This window comes from Ambystoma mexicanum, chromosome 2p (genome assembly GCF_040938575.1).
Source record: "Ambystoma mexicanum isolate Mex_15411 chromosome 2p, UKY_AmexF1_1, whole genome shotgun sequence".
NCBI classification, from domain to species: domain Eukaryota; kingdom Metazoa; phylum Chordata; class Amphibia; order Caudata; family Ambystomatidae; genus Ambystoma; species Ambystoma mexicanum.
The window spans coordinates 718,931,673-718,947,433 of NC_090923.1; the positions used below are offsets into that span (position 1 = coordinate 718,931,673).

At 45.2% G+C, this 15,761-nt stretch overlaps 1 protein-coding gene across 1 annotated transcript in view; it reads right to left on the minus strand.

Annotated features, from left to right (window-relative positions):
• Positions 1-15,761, minus strand: part of ALKBH6 (alkB homolog 6) — a 119,733-nt gene that overhangs the window by 69,655 nt on the left and 34,317 nt on the right. Inside the window, exons 5-6 of the mRNA XM_069644311.1 lie at positions 12,065-12,216; positions 3,287-3,403 (exon numbers count right to left, since the gene is read on the minus strand). Coding sequence (XP_069500412.1) covers positions 3,287-3,403; positions 12,065-12,216 — 269 coding nt within the window. The remainder of the gene's footprint in view (positions 1-3,286; positions 3,404-12,064; positions 12,217-15,761) is intronic.

Genomic DNA, 15,761 nt, shown 5'->3' on the forward strand with positions numbered 1-15,761 from the left:
TATACTGTGTTTATTGGGTTTCCGTCATCTTTACCTTGTTTCTTTTTGCAGGCAGGTCACTGTTCAAGTATCCACTTTTCTGAGGCGAGGGGTGGGCCACTTTTCTGAGGCGAGGGGTGGGCCACTTTTTTTTGTGTGTCCGGGCCTATTTCTAGTCCCAGTCCGACCCTGCCTCTGAGACCTAAAAAAGATCCTCCCTTTCTGTTCCACGAGCGACAAACCACTGTAAACTATTTCACACTTTAACCATAAAAGCACAAACCAATGCGTCCCTTTTCCCGAGAAACAAGGCTACCGTAAACCACAAGTCTGCCTGTCAGCCAGAGCCACACTAACAGCCAGGGGACGCGCTGAGCGGAGGGAGGCCTGGAGAGGACGCTGCCATAGCTGCATCGCCCATCAGGCCTCCCTGGGCCCACGTCTCCCCACCGCCCCTACAGTAGGGACCAGCTGGGTTACCCTCCTAGACTGACCAACGCCAGGAGTAAGGAAGTGGGCATAGGGGAGGGAACCCAAGGTGCGAAAAGGGCGGGATGGGAGGAGAAAGGTTAGCCCATCCCCAAAACGAGCTTATAAGCACCAAGCCACAAGCAAACACCCTCATTTGCTGAACTGACAGGGTGGAAAGAATTTCCCACCCGCAGACCCACAAATTGTAATGCATAATGTGAATTGTTTAATTTGTCATGCTTTGTAATTTAACAGCAGAACCATTGCAGTGGAGGTACATGGTGCATCGAGGCTGGTAGACCTGCCGGAATCCACAAGGGACTGGCAGTGTCCGAGATTGTTGGCAGTGGAGTACATAACTCAGCAGGCCACAGGGAAGGGGGAGAGGGGGAATGCATAGGTGGGGGGGTGGAAGGGGAGGTGGAAGGTGCAAGGATCCAGAATGACGGGGACAAGGCAACAGGCGGAAGGGGATGCCAGGCAATGAGGAAACAGGGTTCAGGGGAATCCAGTTAGTCAGGGAAAACAACTTGGGCAGTTAGGAGAGAACTAGTGGTCGGTTACCATGGGAAGGGGGCAAGTGCAACGGGGAATGAATGAGGACAGGAAACAAAAATGGGGGCAGGTAAGAGGGTAAGTCATTCAAAGCAGAGGGGAACGGCATTGAAGCCCAAGAGACCGGGTAAAAGGAGCAGAGGGTAAAGCACCAGGGGAGTGGGTTAGGAGGCGAGAGTGTTCCGGAACTCCGGGCAAGGAGTCAGTTAGGGACATGGAAACTGGGGGTCGGGGTACCAAAGGGTTGGGGTGAAGGAAAAGTTTAGAGCACTGAACACCTGGCCACAGGGAGCATGGTGGGCAGGAGACAGGGGTAAAGAGATGTTTAACGATCCTGCACCTGGGAAAAGTATGAAATTGGAAGCAGTTGCAATGGAAAGCCGTTACCGAAATGAGGAGCGTTTGGTTTGATAATTAGTAAAGTGTAAGGGCGTCAGCTCTGCACCAGACGGATGCTGCCTGCCCCAAGTTGGGAAGTGTAAGGGTTTGCAGCTCAGAGCAGAATCCTGGCACTGCAGTGCAAAGTAACGGAACACCTGTAAGCTACCTCCTGCTTAATAAAGCAACTGCAGCCTGTCCACCCACAATCTGAGTCTACATGTTATTTCAGGGGGGTTTGGGGGAATGGAAGGCACAGCAATGGGGGACATGTGATTGGAGGCATACGCAAAGAGAACCAAGTGGAAGTGAAATGAGGCATGTTGCTATGCAGGGCCCGGGGCCTAGTGTGGGGGTGTTGCGGCTATGTTTTCCTGTTACAGAAATTATGCGCATGAGTTTAAAATATATGGGAACAGTGCATGTAATACAAACAGACGCGCTCGCTGACGTGACAAGAACACCCGCTCTCAACAAGCACTCGGACCAAAAGTCCCACTATTGTGCACACGAGTTTAACACATAGAAAACGTGCATGTAATATACACAGTGGCGCTCTCTAAACGCGATGGAAAACACACTTGCCCAACAAGTACTCCGCCTCGGCTCTGCCACCCCCCAGCTTAGACCCCAACACACAACCACCGAAGCACAGCCCTCCCACCACACACCACCCAACCTGTCTTACCTCTGCAGCAAACACTGCCCCCAGTCGTAGATTGGGTATAGCTACCCAGTATTGGCTCTTTTCTCTGTCCGGTGGACAGCACGCAGCAGGCAGAGACGGCAGCTGGATCCAAGTCTGGCCAGCAGGAAAAGACTTTGAGGTGGCTCTGAGGGCTCCCTGGCGGTGGTGCAGGCATGGTGATACAGTCAGGCAGGACGAGGCAGACACTATGCTTACCTCGTACTTCGGGGGCTCTATTTAAGCCCCCATGACTGGAGCTGTGCCTGCCCCCCACCGCCAAAGCCCACAAAACCTGCCACGCTGGCCCCTGCTGGGGAGACGCCTTAAATAGGCATCCGCCTGCTCTTTCTCCCTTGGCCCGCCCAACCCGGCGACCCTGTAATGATGTGGTTCCACCTTCGGAAACAGGCAATACAATTCTCACGTCTGGCCAACACTGGCTGACAGTCCTGTCTTCATAGGCCAGATCAGAGAGGAAGCTGGCAAAATAACTTTCTTTATCAACAGGGTATTAATAATGTGCTACGCCTCTAGGACCTGAAATGTGGGCAGCGGGGAGAAAATTCCAAGCCATGCCAACAATTTGTATGTGGTGGGGTTATCTGTGCAGCAAAGGGACAGACATTTTTTCATATGAAAAACGGTTTTATGTCCCTTTGCCGCCAGGAGTTTTTTCCAAGTAATATTTCTGGACAATTTTTATTTTTTATATTGGGGTGGGGGATCCTTCCTCCCAAGGCCCCCTTCACTATATTGTTATCCCTACCCCAACCCTGTCCCTACCCTTTTTTCCCCTTACCCCCTATATATTGATGCGTTTTTTCAATGCAAGTTTTTCGTTCAAAATGACATCGAAAAAACTCCTGTCGGCAAATCGACGCAATATCATGAAAAACAGGGAGAGTCCCATCCCCTGAGCTCACAAATCATATCCGGACCATGAACTAATAATGTATGCGAGTGCAGCGCTATAGTTCCCGAAGAAGAGGCAGTGACACGCCAATAAACATGCGGTCCGGGAGGATAGCTCAGCGGCAATGCGTTTGTCTTGGAAGCATAGCAACACAGGTTCAAATACCAGGCTCGCGCTTTGAAACTAGTCAGGAGTCAAGAACTAAAGTCTGCTGTGAGACAGTGGGCGTCACCCTAAACAACTGGAGTGTGTGGTTTACGAATGAGAACCATGTTCCTGCAACCTGTAAGGGATGGCCATACCTGCTCACTGTTCCTTTCTTGCTGCCTGCTGACGGGATGGTAGAAGTCGAGCAGAGTGTGGGACCCCAGGCTGATGGTTGTCACTGTTGGGAAATATAGAGGACCATCCTCATGGGGCTACAGGAAAAAGAAGAGCAGATGGGGTCAGAGCGGATTTACAAAATGATGCTTAAGCGTTTCTAAAATGCACAGTACAAACTGAATTTGGACGCTTTTTAAAAGGGAACTTAACGACAAGAGGACCTGCTTCCACCGACTTCTGTCCTGTGTGCATCAACATGCTGTGAGATGTGAGTTGGTCTTTCTACTATGGCACTCATTATTACAATTTTATTTGTGACTTTTGGGAGCTGTGGGCACCGGCACACTGTGAAATGGATGATGAGCACTGTTCTGGCCACCAAAAACGTGTTTTAATCTGTGCTCACCTGATTCACGTTCAATCGGGCCGTCTAGGGTTATATATCTTGTACATTACTGCAGCACCCCTATGCCAGGCAACGTTTCGGCTTTAAGGCATTATTTTTATTTTGGGCTATTAGGTGTCGCTTGCGACACCCATAAGCCGAAACTATGGAATTAGAGTACAGATAGAGAGGAATGGCATATGAGGAGCGACACCGCCTGTAGGTGTTGTTTGGTTATGTGCCCACCTATTGACTGCACATGGCCATGCTAATCCCTAGGGTCATTCCCACCCAGTTCCTGCCCCTCTACGCCCAAACACCTTCTCACAGGATCTCTTTGAGCTCGCTTTAACCAAGCCTTACCATCAAAAATTGCAAAGTGCCTGCCAGTGTTTTTTCAAAGAATTCTTCTGCGAGTAAATGACTTAATGTTAGTTGTAAACCCGCTACTGGTGTAATCAAAATGTCTTACCACGTCTGCGTTCAGCCACTCGATTTTATAAGCACTCCTTCACTGAAGTCTTGTTAAAAACAAGCATTGCCAAAGCCAACAGCCCTGGCCTATGTATAAGTATTAGGCATTTGCCACGCATTGCTATTAGATGCCCAGGTACTCGTACTATTTTGAACCTGCTACAATCAATGGCCAATTAATGCCACTACCGCAGTGCCTGGCAAATGCCTTTCCCATGCCTAGACAGAATTCCAAACTGTTGACATTGTCAATGCTTGTTTAATTTTTAGGTCTGCTTGTGGGAATTCCAACCAGGTAAATTGTATTTGGAATATTAGTTTTCGGGGGCTTTCCTGTGTAGTTCACTTGAAAAATATATACCTCCTCATTGATTTCCAATGTCTGTGTTTTATTTAATGAGTTGCTCTTTTTTTTCCCTAGTCAAAATCCCAAACCTACACCCTGGTGACACAGAGGTAACTCTGTAAAATACCTACCTTAGAGGTGTGGTGTAACAGACGGACAATGTCACATGTTGGAATGGGCCGATATGTAGCCCTTTTCTGTGGAAAGACTGTTAATGGATTTCCACTGCTAAAGCTCCAAGTTACTATATCCCCGTCCACAAAACGGAAGACCTGTTCTTCACTTTCCAGACATAAGTCCAGAGGTTGAGTGTGCATGCAGTCTCAAGTAGCCCATGTCATAGTGGCCTTTGCCTCTTCTGAGGGAGTTCCCAAAAGTGATTTGGACTTTCATAGTCAATCGTCTTTGTATAATTCATTACTATGAAGGTTTTTAACATACATCACAAGATTCAAAACAATAAAGTTGGAATTTAAATGTTGACTGGCAAGCCCTAGAATACAGTACCCCGGAAATTACATGTTATGTGTGCCCCAGGTAAGACTCTCCACTCCACTTAGAGGCTTGGCATTCTCAGTGAGTGGCCCTAAACAATGGAACCTTTTCACACACTTTGCTTCAGGCTTCTGACATGTTAAGATCACATGCCAAAATAGCGCACTAAATTCCACCTACTGAGTGACTAGATACAGGTTCACAGTGCTTTAACGCTTAGATGAATGTGCACTCACCACAAACATTCCACCCAACAAGCTTATTAAACCGAAACAAGACACCAGCTTGCAAGCTGGGCCAAAAGAGGTTGTTCCACCTGACCTCTAGTAAACAAGCATTGGCAATGAAAACAGTTTGTGCATTTGTGTGGGCATGGTAAAGCACTTGCCAGGCACAGCTGTAGTGGTATTAACTGGCCACTGATGGCAGCAGGTGCAAAAAGGTTCGTGTACCTGGGTACCTACTAGCAGTGCATAGAAAATGCCTAATACTTGTACACAACCCCAAATTGTTAGTTAGGACAGTTTTTCTGAAGCCCAGCTTAGTAAAACCATTCAACTGAGACAGCAAAAGACAGTACAAGATCCACTCTTAGCATAAGGCTGTACCACCTGAGTATATGGTAGCATAGACAGAGCAGCCAGGCATATTCTAGGAGGGAGAGAGGGCTATAGAATCAGTATAAAGATATTGTAGTACACATATGGTCCAAAGAAACACTGAAACACTATGTATTGTAAAACACAAATGGTTTATTTAAATAAAAGTAGGCCCAGATACATTTTGGGGGAAAGAAGCACCATCACAGATCACATAAAACACATTATAAAAAAACACAACACTATGCTTTAAAGTACACAGACCAAAGCATAGACCTTATTTAGAAAACTAACAGTAGTGTAGGTAAGCCAAACATTTTCATACACATTCAGTATAGGTCACACCTATTCTTGGGGAGTAAAAACCATTAGTTACTTTTTAGATTGCTTTCTGTAATACTGGGTAGTAGACTCTAGCAGTTGTACCGTGATGCTCAGCAAAGAAATCATATAGTAAACCAACTTGCAAATATACTTTTCTGAATAGTGGGACACATATTCAAAGGACAATAACAACCTATACCTATTATTCAGGATAACACACAGTTATACTAGGGGAGTAAATGCTTTCTATATCAGTGCAACACAGATTGAGGTAAGCAACAACTATTTAACTTGTTTCAGGATGGCACACATCTAACAAGGTAGGTAAAACCTATATACTTTTTAAAGGATTATGTGAGTGTGGAAAAAGGTTCCCATTCACTGAGGTATAGGGAAAAAGAATCCACTGGTATAGCAAAATGTTCTGGGGTTGACATAGGTCAGGAAGTTTTATCATTGCTATGAAAATCTTACCTAACACCGTTGGCTTTGCAAATGGCTATTTTCAACAGAACTTCAGTGAAGTACACGTAGAGTGCTTATAAATTGAGTGGCTGAAGGCAGACCTGGTTAGGAAATTGCTTTTACACCAGTAGCAGATTTAGCGTTCCAATTAAGTCACTATCGCTCAGAAGACTGATTTGAGAAAACACTGGCAGGCCCTCCAAGGGCAAAGTTTGATGGAAGGGCTTAAGCAAGCTCAGAGTTCCCATGGGGAGGTGTTTTGGGTGGGGTATGGGCAGGAACTGGGTGTGAACGGCAATAGGTATAAGCATGGCCATGGCCAGTAAATGGGTAGTGTGTCAAATAACAAAAAGAATTTGGACATGGTAGACATTTATGAGGCTATAGGCCCTAGCCAACAGAACTAAATAAGGGTGCTCCTCTGTCCGTAAAAGTCCAAAATAAAACATTCACAGTTCAAACCCTTACTACTAACTTGCCCTATCACTAAATGTAATAACTAAAGATTGCCAGTTTATATTCTCTCTGGCATGTTCCCTTTTGGCCTGAAGGGTGTGAGGCCTTTCCTCCAGGGTTTTCTCCACAAGGAAAGTTTCTGTTACCTTCGTGTTTTCAGAATCAGTCAATAAGTAATATTAGTCCGAACTTTCATAAGGGCCTGTAGCTCATAGTACACATTTCTTGTTAAGGTTGTCCTGGGATTTGCCAGACTTCCTGAGGCCCTTACTGTCAGTCTCATTTTCCTTCTGAAAATAGTCTTTTATGATTCTTCCTTTTATTTTCAGTTCTAGGTTATCTTTGAACTGTGGTCTGCCTCTGCTAGGAATTTGTTTCTTCTTTTCCATATTGTGGTTCAACCACTCCTGGGGCCTTTCCACTGGTTTACCACCCTATTGTTCTCGCCTAATACTGGGCTTTGTACTTAAACATTATAGAGGTTGACTTTCACAGCCTTTTCTTAAAATGTTCCAATATTCGACACATGTTACACTTGGTAACTTCCTGCCCCCCACCCAGTGTACACTCTTGTGGTGTCTCAGCATTTCACATTCATTCATTTCATATTTAGTCTGTAGTCTCTGTTGCCTCTCCCTCTCTCGTTCTGCCCTGGTATCTTAATTCCCAGGGTTTAGGTTCCTGAGGTCTGCGTTGTAATGCGTGTGTGAAAATGAGCTAAATCATGGCGCCAGAGCGCAGCCATTTTGGATATTCACTTCCAAACTGCAATGAAAGTCTACGTTTCTGTGACCTCAGTTAGAAAGCAGACATGAATTCTGCAACGTGTTAGCCAATAATTGATGTAGTAACCCTGTGGGAGACTACACTAGCCTTGTCCTCTTGGTATTAGGTAACCCACCTATTGGGATAGGTCTGCACTACACAAGTTGGTAGTGTGACTGAGCAGCCAGACTTATCTCAAGAGGGGCAAATGTGAGCTGTAGAGCTGTAGCAATGCACCAATACAAGTATCAAAATATCACTTATAATCAAGGTTTTCTAGTAAAACAGTTATTTATGTAACAGTCAGTTTTAAATAAGCATTCTTTAAAAAGGGCAATCAATATATGTAGCAATCAAATACACTTTAAAATACTTTAAATACTTTCTCAGAATTGACTCAAAGCATGTAGATACTCTTTAGAGATGCTTCATACACACTTCCTACACCCTGGGGTGACTTCACTAACTAGGACAGCACTAGCATTTATATATCAGTTGTATACTTTGAAACTTCTGTGGCTGGTAGAAAGGAAAAGTTAAAGGAAGGTAAAAGGTTAAACAGGTTCACAAAGCATGTGAGCACTTTAAATCTTCCAATGAAGTCTAGATAAAAACCTTTCCCAGTAATATTAGTTTAGAATCAATGTATCATCTATGAGGGACAGCAAGAATCAAAGTCAATGGAATAGAAGAGTCAGCAGGCAGCCAGGACAGCCAAAGTCAATCGGAGCAAAGTCTATGGAGCTGAGGCACTTCTTAGATAGTAAAAGTCTTGCACAAAGTTAGAGAGTTAGTTGAAGAAAAATCACTGTAGGGTCACAAGCTGTTACACATGTGAAAGTTAGAGCTGAGATCAACTCTAGAAAATGCAGCTACTGCAAGTCTCAACTGAGAAGAGCAAGCTACAGACACCAAGGCAAGTACCCCAAGTCAGAACCGTACCTTTGGTTAGAAGAAGAGGGTCCAGCTGGCTCCTGTCTGGTTGCAGCGATGCAGATCCTGTGTTTCTCGGCCTCAGTCGTGGGGACAAGAAGGAGGACCTCTAGGGACTACTGCAGCAGCAATTCAATGGTCGGCAGCAGCTACAGGCTCTTTTCTGATATGCGGCACTTAAGCTGCGTTTAAGCTTTCAGTAAATAGCACCATCACGGATCTTGGACACCAGTTTGGCTACCTTCACTCCTTGAGTCCTGCACTCTGGTGAGGTGACTCGAGCAATGGTCGTCCTGCTTCTGGAGGGTACTCTGGAGCTTCCTGGAGCTTTTGGCCGGCTTAGAGACGTTGCACTGGACTACAGATTTCTCGACCCCTGGCACTCGGTTCCTGCAGCAGCAAAGAAGTACAGCCAATTGTGGAAGGTCATCCACCAAAGTTCTTCTCCGGGTTAGTTTGTCGAACTAATGCAAGGGAAGAAGTCGTCCTCTCTGGACCTTTTCTTGTCGTGTAGAAAAGGGAGTTTCAGCACAGCAGCAGGGCTTCACCGGCCAGTTCAATAGCCCAGGAGGATGCAGCAAGCTTCGTTCACGGTTTCTTCGTCGGGTTGTTCTTACCAGTGGTCAACTCTCTCTTCAGTCCCAAAAACCCTCTCCCTTTAAGCAGGTTTCTCCCATTCATGCACAGCCTAGCTGTCACTCGCATAGCAGGTTGGCTGCCACCAGCCATTTAAAGTAGTGAGGGTAACATAAAAAATGTTACATGAGTAAGTAGGAAAAGGGGCTACTAAGTAACCCCCAGCACTCCACATAAGATGGGTGTGCTGGACCTACGAAGAGAAAAGGTAAGTAAAGTCAATTTCACTTTACTATTCTTGGGAACAGTAGTTCTCACAAGAAATGGTATTTAAACCTTAAGAGAAATCTAAAGGATTTCTCTGTGACACTGCACTGAAGGTGCTGTGTGTCACCATACAAAAAGTAGATGTCAGAGTCCAAAAACAAAGGAAACACATAATCCAAATCAGATCAGAACACACGAGAGAGTGAGGAAAAAGGGCTCACTCACTCCAGGGTTAAAATGAAAAAGTCCTAAAGTCCAGCAAAAGAGCTGGGGGTCTCTAAGGTGGCAGGAATTGAGCACTAGAATGAAAATTCTCCCTAACACAAAGGTTGCAATATTATTTTATGAGGCAGATGAGCTTATTATGGAGGATAGTAGTTGTATTGTTCGCTCAAGGACGAGCCGAGAGGGGAGTCCGAGATGTGCAGGTGCATTGATAAAGGGTGCTGGGAACGAGCGTGCGAGAGAAGAGCTTGGTTTTTCCACTACTGTCTGCATTTTTCCGCTCTTTGCCTCCCATGCTTGCTGTCTGTCCTTCGGCCGGGGACAGTTTGCAACTTATGAGGGGCGGGATTTGTCCACCTTAAGAAAAGAGGTATCCCGATGAGAAGACAGAGAATTGGAACCCCGGGTGATGGTAGTCTTGCTGAGAGGGAGGACGCTCCGCTCCAGACCCTGCTAGTACGTGTGATCTCTCTACCTACCTGCCTCGGGACTGGGTAGTGTTGTTGTGGCTGAGATGAAGTTGTCTCCTGCATCTACACTAACAGTGATGTATACCCTTTGTAGCTATCCTTGTTTTTGTGCTTATGTATAACCAATTGCATTTATCCCATATTTATCTGTGTGCTTATGGAATAAGAATAAAGGGGCCTGTAACAAGCCCATTATATTTCAACCCTTTCTCTAAGTGTGTTTTACTGCCTTCCTGAGCCCAAGAACATTTAGTCCGTGCGATAGGGTGACTACTTCTGAGATTATTACATGTGTCCAAAAAGCAAAACAGGCGTTCAAACCGAGTAGCTTTGCTCTGGTTCTGCTGCCGCCTTCCTGACTCTGCCGTAGAGGCGCTCCGATTGTCTGGGAAACTCGGGCTGTTCAGCGTCGCTCCTCTAGCAGAAGATTTCATCTCTCCCACTCCTGTTGATTTCGGCGTTGTTCGTAAGGCTTCGGGCCCACCACAGATCTCCTGTGGTCAGTCTCCTGGACTCCATCCAGCCAGCCGATTCGTCCATGCCTGCAACACCCGTCTTTCTGGCATTTTCGGCTGGCGTTTTCGCCTTCACTGACCACCGCAGGCTCTGTGGTTCCTCACTAATCCACCCCTCCAAGGCATAACGATGTCAGAGGGCTTCCCCTGCATATGGCTCTCTCTTCACTCTCTCATTTGTCTCGTCTCAGTTACATATATGTCAGAATGAAAATGAGCGTTACGTTTGGCTTTAGATTTCATAGTGGCTCCAGCATTACCTGACGTCAATAGAAAAGAAGACGATTGACTTGATATTGAGGAAATCCCAATTAAGAAGTTATTGTTGCTGAGATGGGGGGTTGCTCATTAGAATGAGAATGCTTGTCGCTCCCAGTGAGTTCCCACTCCCCCAGACCCTTATGGAGGGTCTTGCGGAGCAGTCTCACCTCCCTAGCCTCACAGGGGAGAAGGAGTGAATGTTCTCGATTCATCACAGTAGGCAAATAACCAAATAACACCTACAAGCTATGTGTCGCTCCTCATATGCCATTTCTATCTGTTCTCTAGGGCAATAGTTTCGGCTTATAGGTGGCACGAGTGCCACCTAAAGACCAAACTTAAAACAGTGAAGTGGTGAGAGGTTCCTCCATCTAACGCTGCAGGCGCTACCATCAGTAAAAGAACTAGACTCTTGGATCCACCTATGTTTTGGCTCTTCTTACCTAAATGAAAACATCCAATCCCAATTATGCAAATATGTATTAGAAGCCGTTCCACACATGACCCCATCATTTTAAGAAACATGCACATTGACATTGTCACTTTGTATGTTGTCTACATAGGGACTCCCTTGCATGACTAATTTCCCTGTGCTTTTCCACTCTATTGTTGACTGCATAGGTGTATAATAACATCGCATATTGCCATTGGGGAGGGAGATTTCCCTGGCATGGATGAGCTTGATTACAATGATATCTGCACATTATGATTGAACAGAACCTCTTTTCATGCCTTGCCGGATCTTTTTGTTAATATCCACAATCTGCATACTGAAAAGTGTGTGCTGTGTGGCAACATCTACACTGCAGGCCTGAAAGCAGGAAGGAGAACACACATGTCAAAGTGTACATATCATTAGATAAATGATCGGATTATATCTTTCACCCTCTGAATTCATACTGTGATTGGTTATTCATCTTCAATAAATATTCATAAACAATCCATCCTATCAGATCCTGGCAGCAAACATTCAGAACAACGTGTTGACTCCAAATAGAATTTCATTGTAAAGTACAGCCTCCTCTTAGGTCTAATTATTGGTAGTGCAGTGCCAACTTGGTGCCACTGGAAAAAAGCCACTACCCACACGCCTGTCTCCCTTTCACCACTAGTTCCACTGGTTGCGGGATTACATCTTCCCAATGCCACACATGACTCAGCAGCAAGAGCAAAAGACATCAAAAACGCTCATACAATTACCATGATGCCCTCTCCGGGGAGATACTCATTCACCAGCACGTGGTTGGCCACTTTTCCTCCAAACATGCCAAGAGAGGAGATTTTCTCAGCATACTTGTGAAGCCAATCTGGCAGGCACTCAGCCAGCATTCCTCTGGGGTGGGGCAAGCCGCCTGTTGGAAGAGGGTGAGAGGGAGTAAGTGATAATAACAGTGTGACATTTGAAGGAGAGGATGTGGCAGACACAAAAAGAAGGACAAATAGGGGAAAAGAAGAAAAAGGTACAGAAATCTTTAAACCCACTCCTAAAAAGTATTTTTGAAATACTACATCCATTGCACTGTCACAGGTCTCTTACCTTTCACTAAGATTGCCTTTTCATTGGCTGCATTAACACCACAAACCTCGTTGAGCCAAAAAAGTTCTGGTTCTTCTCCTTGAGTACTCCCTTAAGATCATTTTGTGGGTTAGTGCCGAGAAACAATCTGTGTACCTTTATACAGCAGCGTGCTACCACTTTAGAAGTTTGTACTCAAACATTGTATACAGATCTCACAGAGCACAGCCCTCTGCAACGCCCTAAGCCATGTAGTACTTTTCGGGGAATATGAGCATCTCTTTCAGTACACCATAAGGAAATTCACAGAATTACGCTGTTTACAAGGGACAAATGAAGAATGCAGTTTTCAATGCTTAAGTGTGTAGCCAGGAACCATTGAGGTTGCCTTCTGAACAAGCGGGTACAGCACTCAGGGGCACGCGTCACAGGTCAATCCTGAATGGCACACTTTGATAAAGCCCTAAAAAGGTTTGCTAGCTTTGCTCAGGAAAATGGCTTTGAATGTCAAGTTTGGTATGAATGATCTTTTCTGTCTTAAACCTTTACAAAATAGATAAACCATCACTGTACCCTTCCCCTATGCCTTTGTGACCTGCAAACTGTAAAGACTAGAGCCTATATCCAACCTTTCATGCCTGACTGGGCTGGGAGGATAGCTCAGGGGCAATGCGTTAGTCTTGGAAGCAAGACAATGCAGAGCAAACCAGTTTGAATCCCGGTCCCAAGCTCAGAGACTGGTTTCTGATTTGAAGCGCATTATAAAATATTAATTAATTACCAGGATAAGGAATTGGCCGGTATAGCTAGAGCTTGCTGGCATGGATGGCTGCAGGCATCAGGCTAGGGGACTCCAGGGAATGGAACTTTACCGGCATCTCTGCCACCCATTATATCCCAGTAATAATCGGGCAGCGGAAACAGTAAGGCAGTTTCGCCAGAATTACCGGCAGGATACCAGTAAAACTGTAATGAACCCCAGAGTCTTATTTCAGCACTGTTACAAACCATGGCTCTAAATAATTTGCTAGTGCAGCATATTTTAAGCGTTCAAGTAACAATATTGTTAGATGCAAAGCTACCTTTTTCCATTCTGCTTGTAGGCACACATTATCAAAATGGTTTCTCTCTTCAGTTGCACTGGGCCTATAATTAATATTCAGTCCTAATCTTTTTAAAATCAACATGCTCTTTATGTTGCAATATATGCACTTGCTATTTCATTTCCCATTAACATTCTTTAAGCATACATTCAGATTTTCCCTGACAAATGGGAGGTGGATCAAGCCCCAACTGGCTGCCACTGTGGGAGTATGCAAGCCAAACAAATCAAATACGGAAGTCTGGACATTGACAAAGATATGCACAGGATGATTGCAGTGGTGAGAGCAGAAAGAAGGAAGAGGAATCGAGAAGTATGGAGAGGAAGAGGAGAAATTGGGAGAGCATAGAGGAGGAGTGGAGCGAGCAGAGCATAGGATGAGAGGGGAGAGCATGGAAATGAGGAGCAGAGAATGGGTTGGGACTCAGAAGAAGGACGCGGACACTGAGGACATGTTTCACAGGATTTTACTATCATCAAATTATAAGGCCTAATTTTCCCTATTACTATGGGTGATCCCTGTCTATGTTACTAACTAAGGTGCTCATCAGTCATTCGTGAATGTCCAAAAGAATAATTCCCCTGTGCAAAACTAACCTAACCTACCCGGGTAGTATAGCTCAGTGGCAACGCGTTCCTCTTTGAAGCAAGACGACACAGAGCAACGTAGGTTTGAATGCCAGGTCGGCACTTAGAAACCTCTTCGATATTAAGAGCGTTATAAAAAACAATTATAATTATGTTTAGAATTATAATGGACTCTACTACTATGAAAACTAACTTAGGTAAGGAGAATGACTCCCTTCTCCTGAGGGTACTTCTGGTACCAGTCTGTAGGATTCTTTATTAATACATAATCCTCAAACAGTATGTTGTGATTTTTTGGATAAGTCTCTAACTCTTAGTATTAGCATTTCCCTCTTCCTTGGGAATCCCTTTCAGGGATCTTTTCGAAGATCGGTGTTGCTGGTTTCAGCGTATCATTGGAAAACACTAATTCTCTGGTAGGCTTTTCCCTCCTGGGCAAATATAGTTCAGCTTGTTCTGGCCTACTTGATTTTGTACATTGTTCAACTGAATAGTTCCTCTGAACTCTGGCTCATAATGTTCTCTTTGTTTTGTGTTATGTTCTTCTTGCACAGAATATCGAGTTTCTTTCCCCATTTCCCAGTGTATTGTTATCCAATGTTCATTTCTCTCAGTATTCAGATTTTCAGTAGCTCTTTCTCTTATATCACACTTAAGTTCCACAGTTTCACAATAAACTTTTCTTCATGACTTCTACTGGAAGGAGTTGCTTGCATGGTATAATGATTCCCTTTGGGCCTCCCGTTATTCCCGTTCTCCCTGTTACCTTCGACTGTGAAGGAAAAAGTCTTCGGGACCCTTGTTCCTCAGGGAGCTTACCTCCTGCTCCGAATAGCCGTCAGTTTATTTTCGTCAACGTTTTCTTCCTTGGGTTTCTATTCTCCTTGCAGCATCTCTGTGTTCCGCTGAGTGACCAGACACCTTGCTGCTTTATGCCAATGGTGGCATTGGCGATGGTTTGTGGACCAGCTGTCCACCAGAGATCCTTCTTGGTTTTGCCACTACCTTCATCTAGGCTCCTGCCCTTTTGGGATCTCACGCTGGGAATTTGCAGAGGCTCTGGTATCTCCCTGTCCAGTATTGTGCGAGTTTGAAATGTGCGGGCTTCCCGGTTCATGCCTACTCTGACTTCTCCAGGTGTTACACAGCTCAGGGCCTTCTCTTGCCTGCGTATGTGTTCCTCTCTCTCTCTATTGCTTGTCGAGTACACGCTATTCAACATACTCATTCCAGTGGATTGGACATTTTGATTTAAAGGGACATGTTCTTTTTCTATGTGATAATTACATCTATTAAGAGTTTCTTCAGCCCAGTCTTGTTGTTTAACAGTCTCTGATATTTTAGAGCATCCCATGTAGGCCATGGTGTGCACAGCTTTACGGAGTTCTTCACAGCAATGTGAGTCCTTGTCCCCTAAGAGGGCGTCACTCCCAGTTAAGTCCCACTTGCCTCCACGTCTAGGGAGGGTGTTGCAGAGCGGGCTCACCTCCCTAGCCCCTTGGGGAGAAAGGACAAATTCCCTTGATTCAACACATCCTCATCACATAGGAGGAGGATATGAGATAGAGGAGGGAGTAGCCAAGAACAATTTAACAACATCCAAGAAAGATGTACAGGACACTACAAATCCCAGAGAAGGTGAGCAAAGGAATCAGAATCAAACAAGGCGAGAGAGGTGAAGCGCGAGGTCC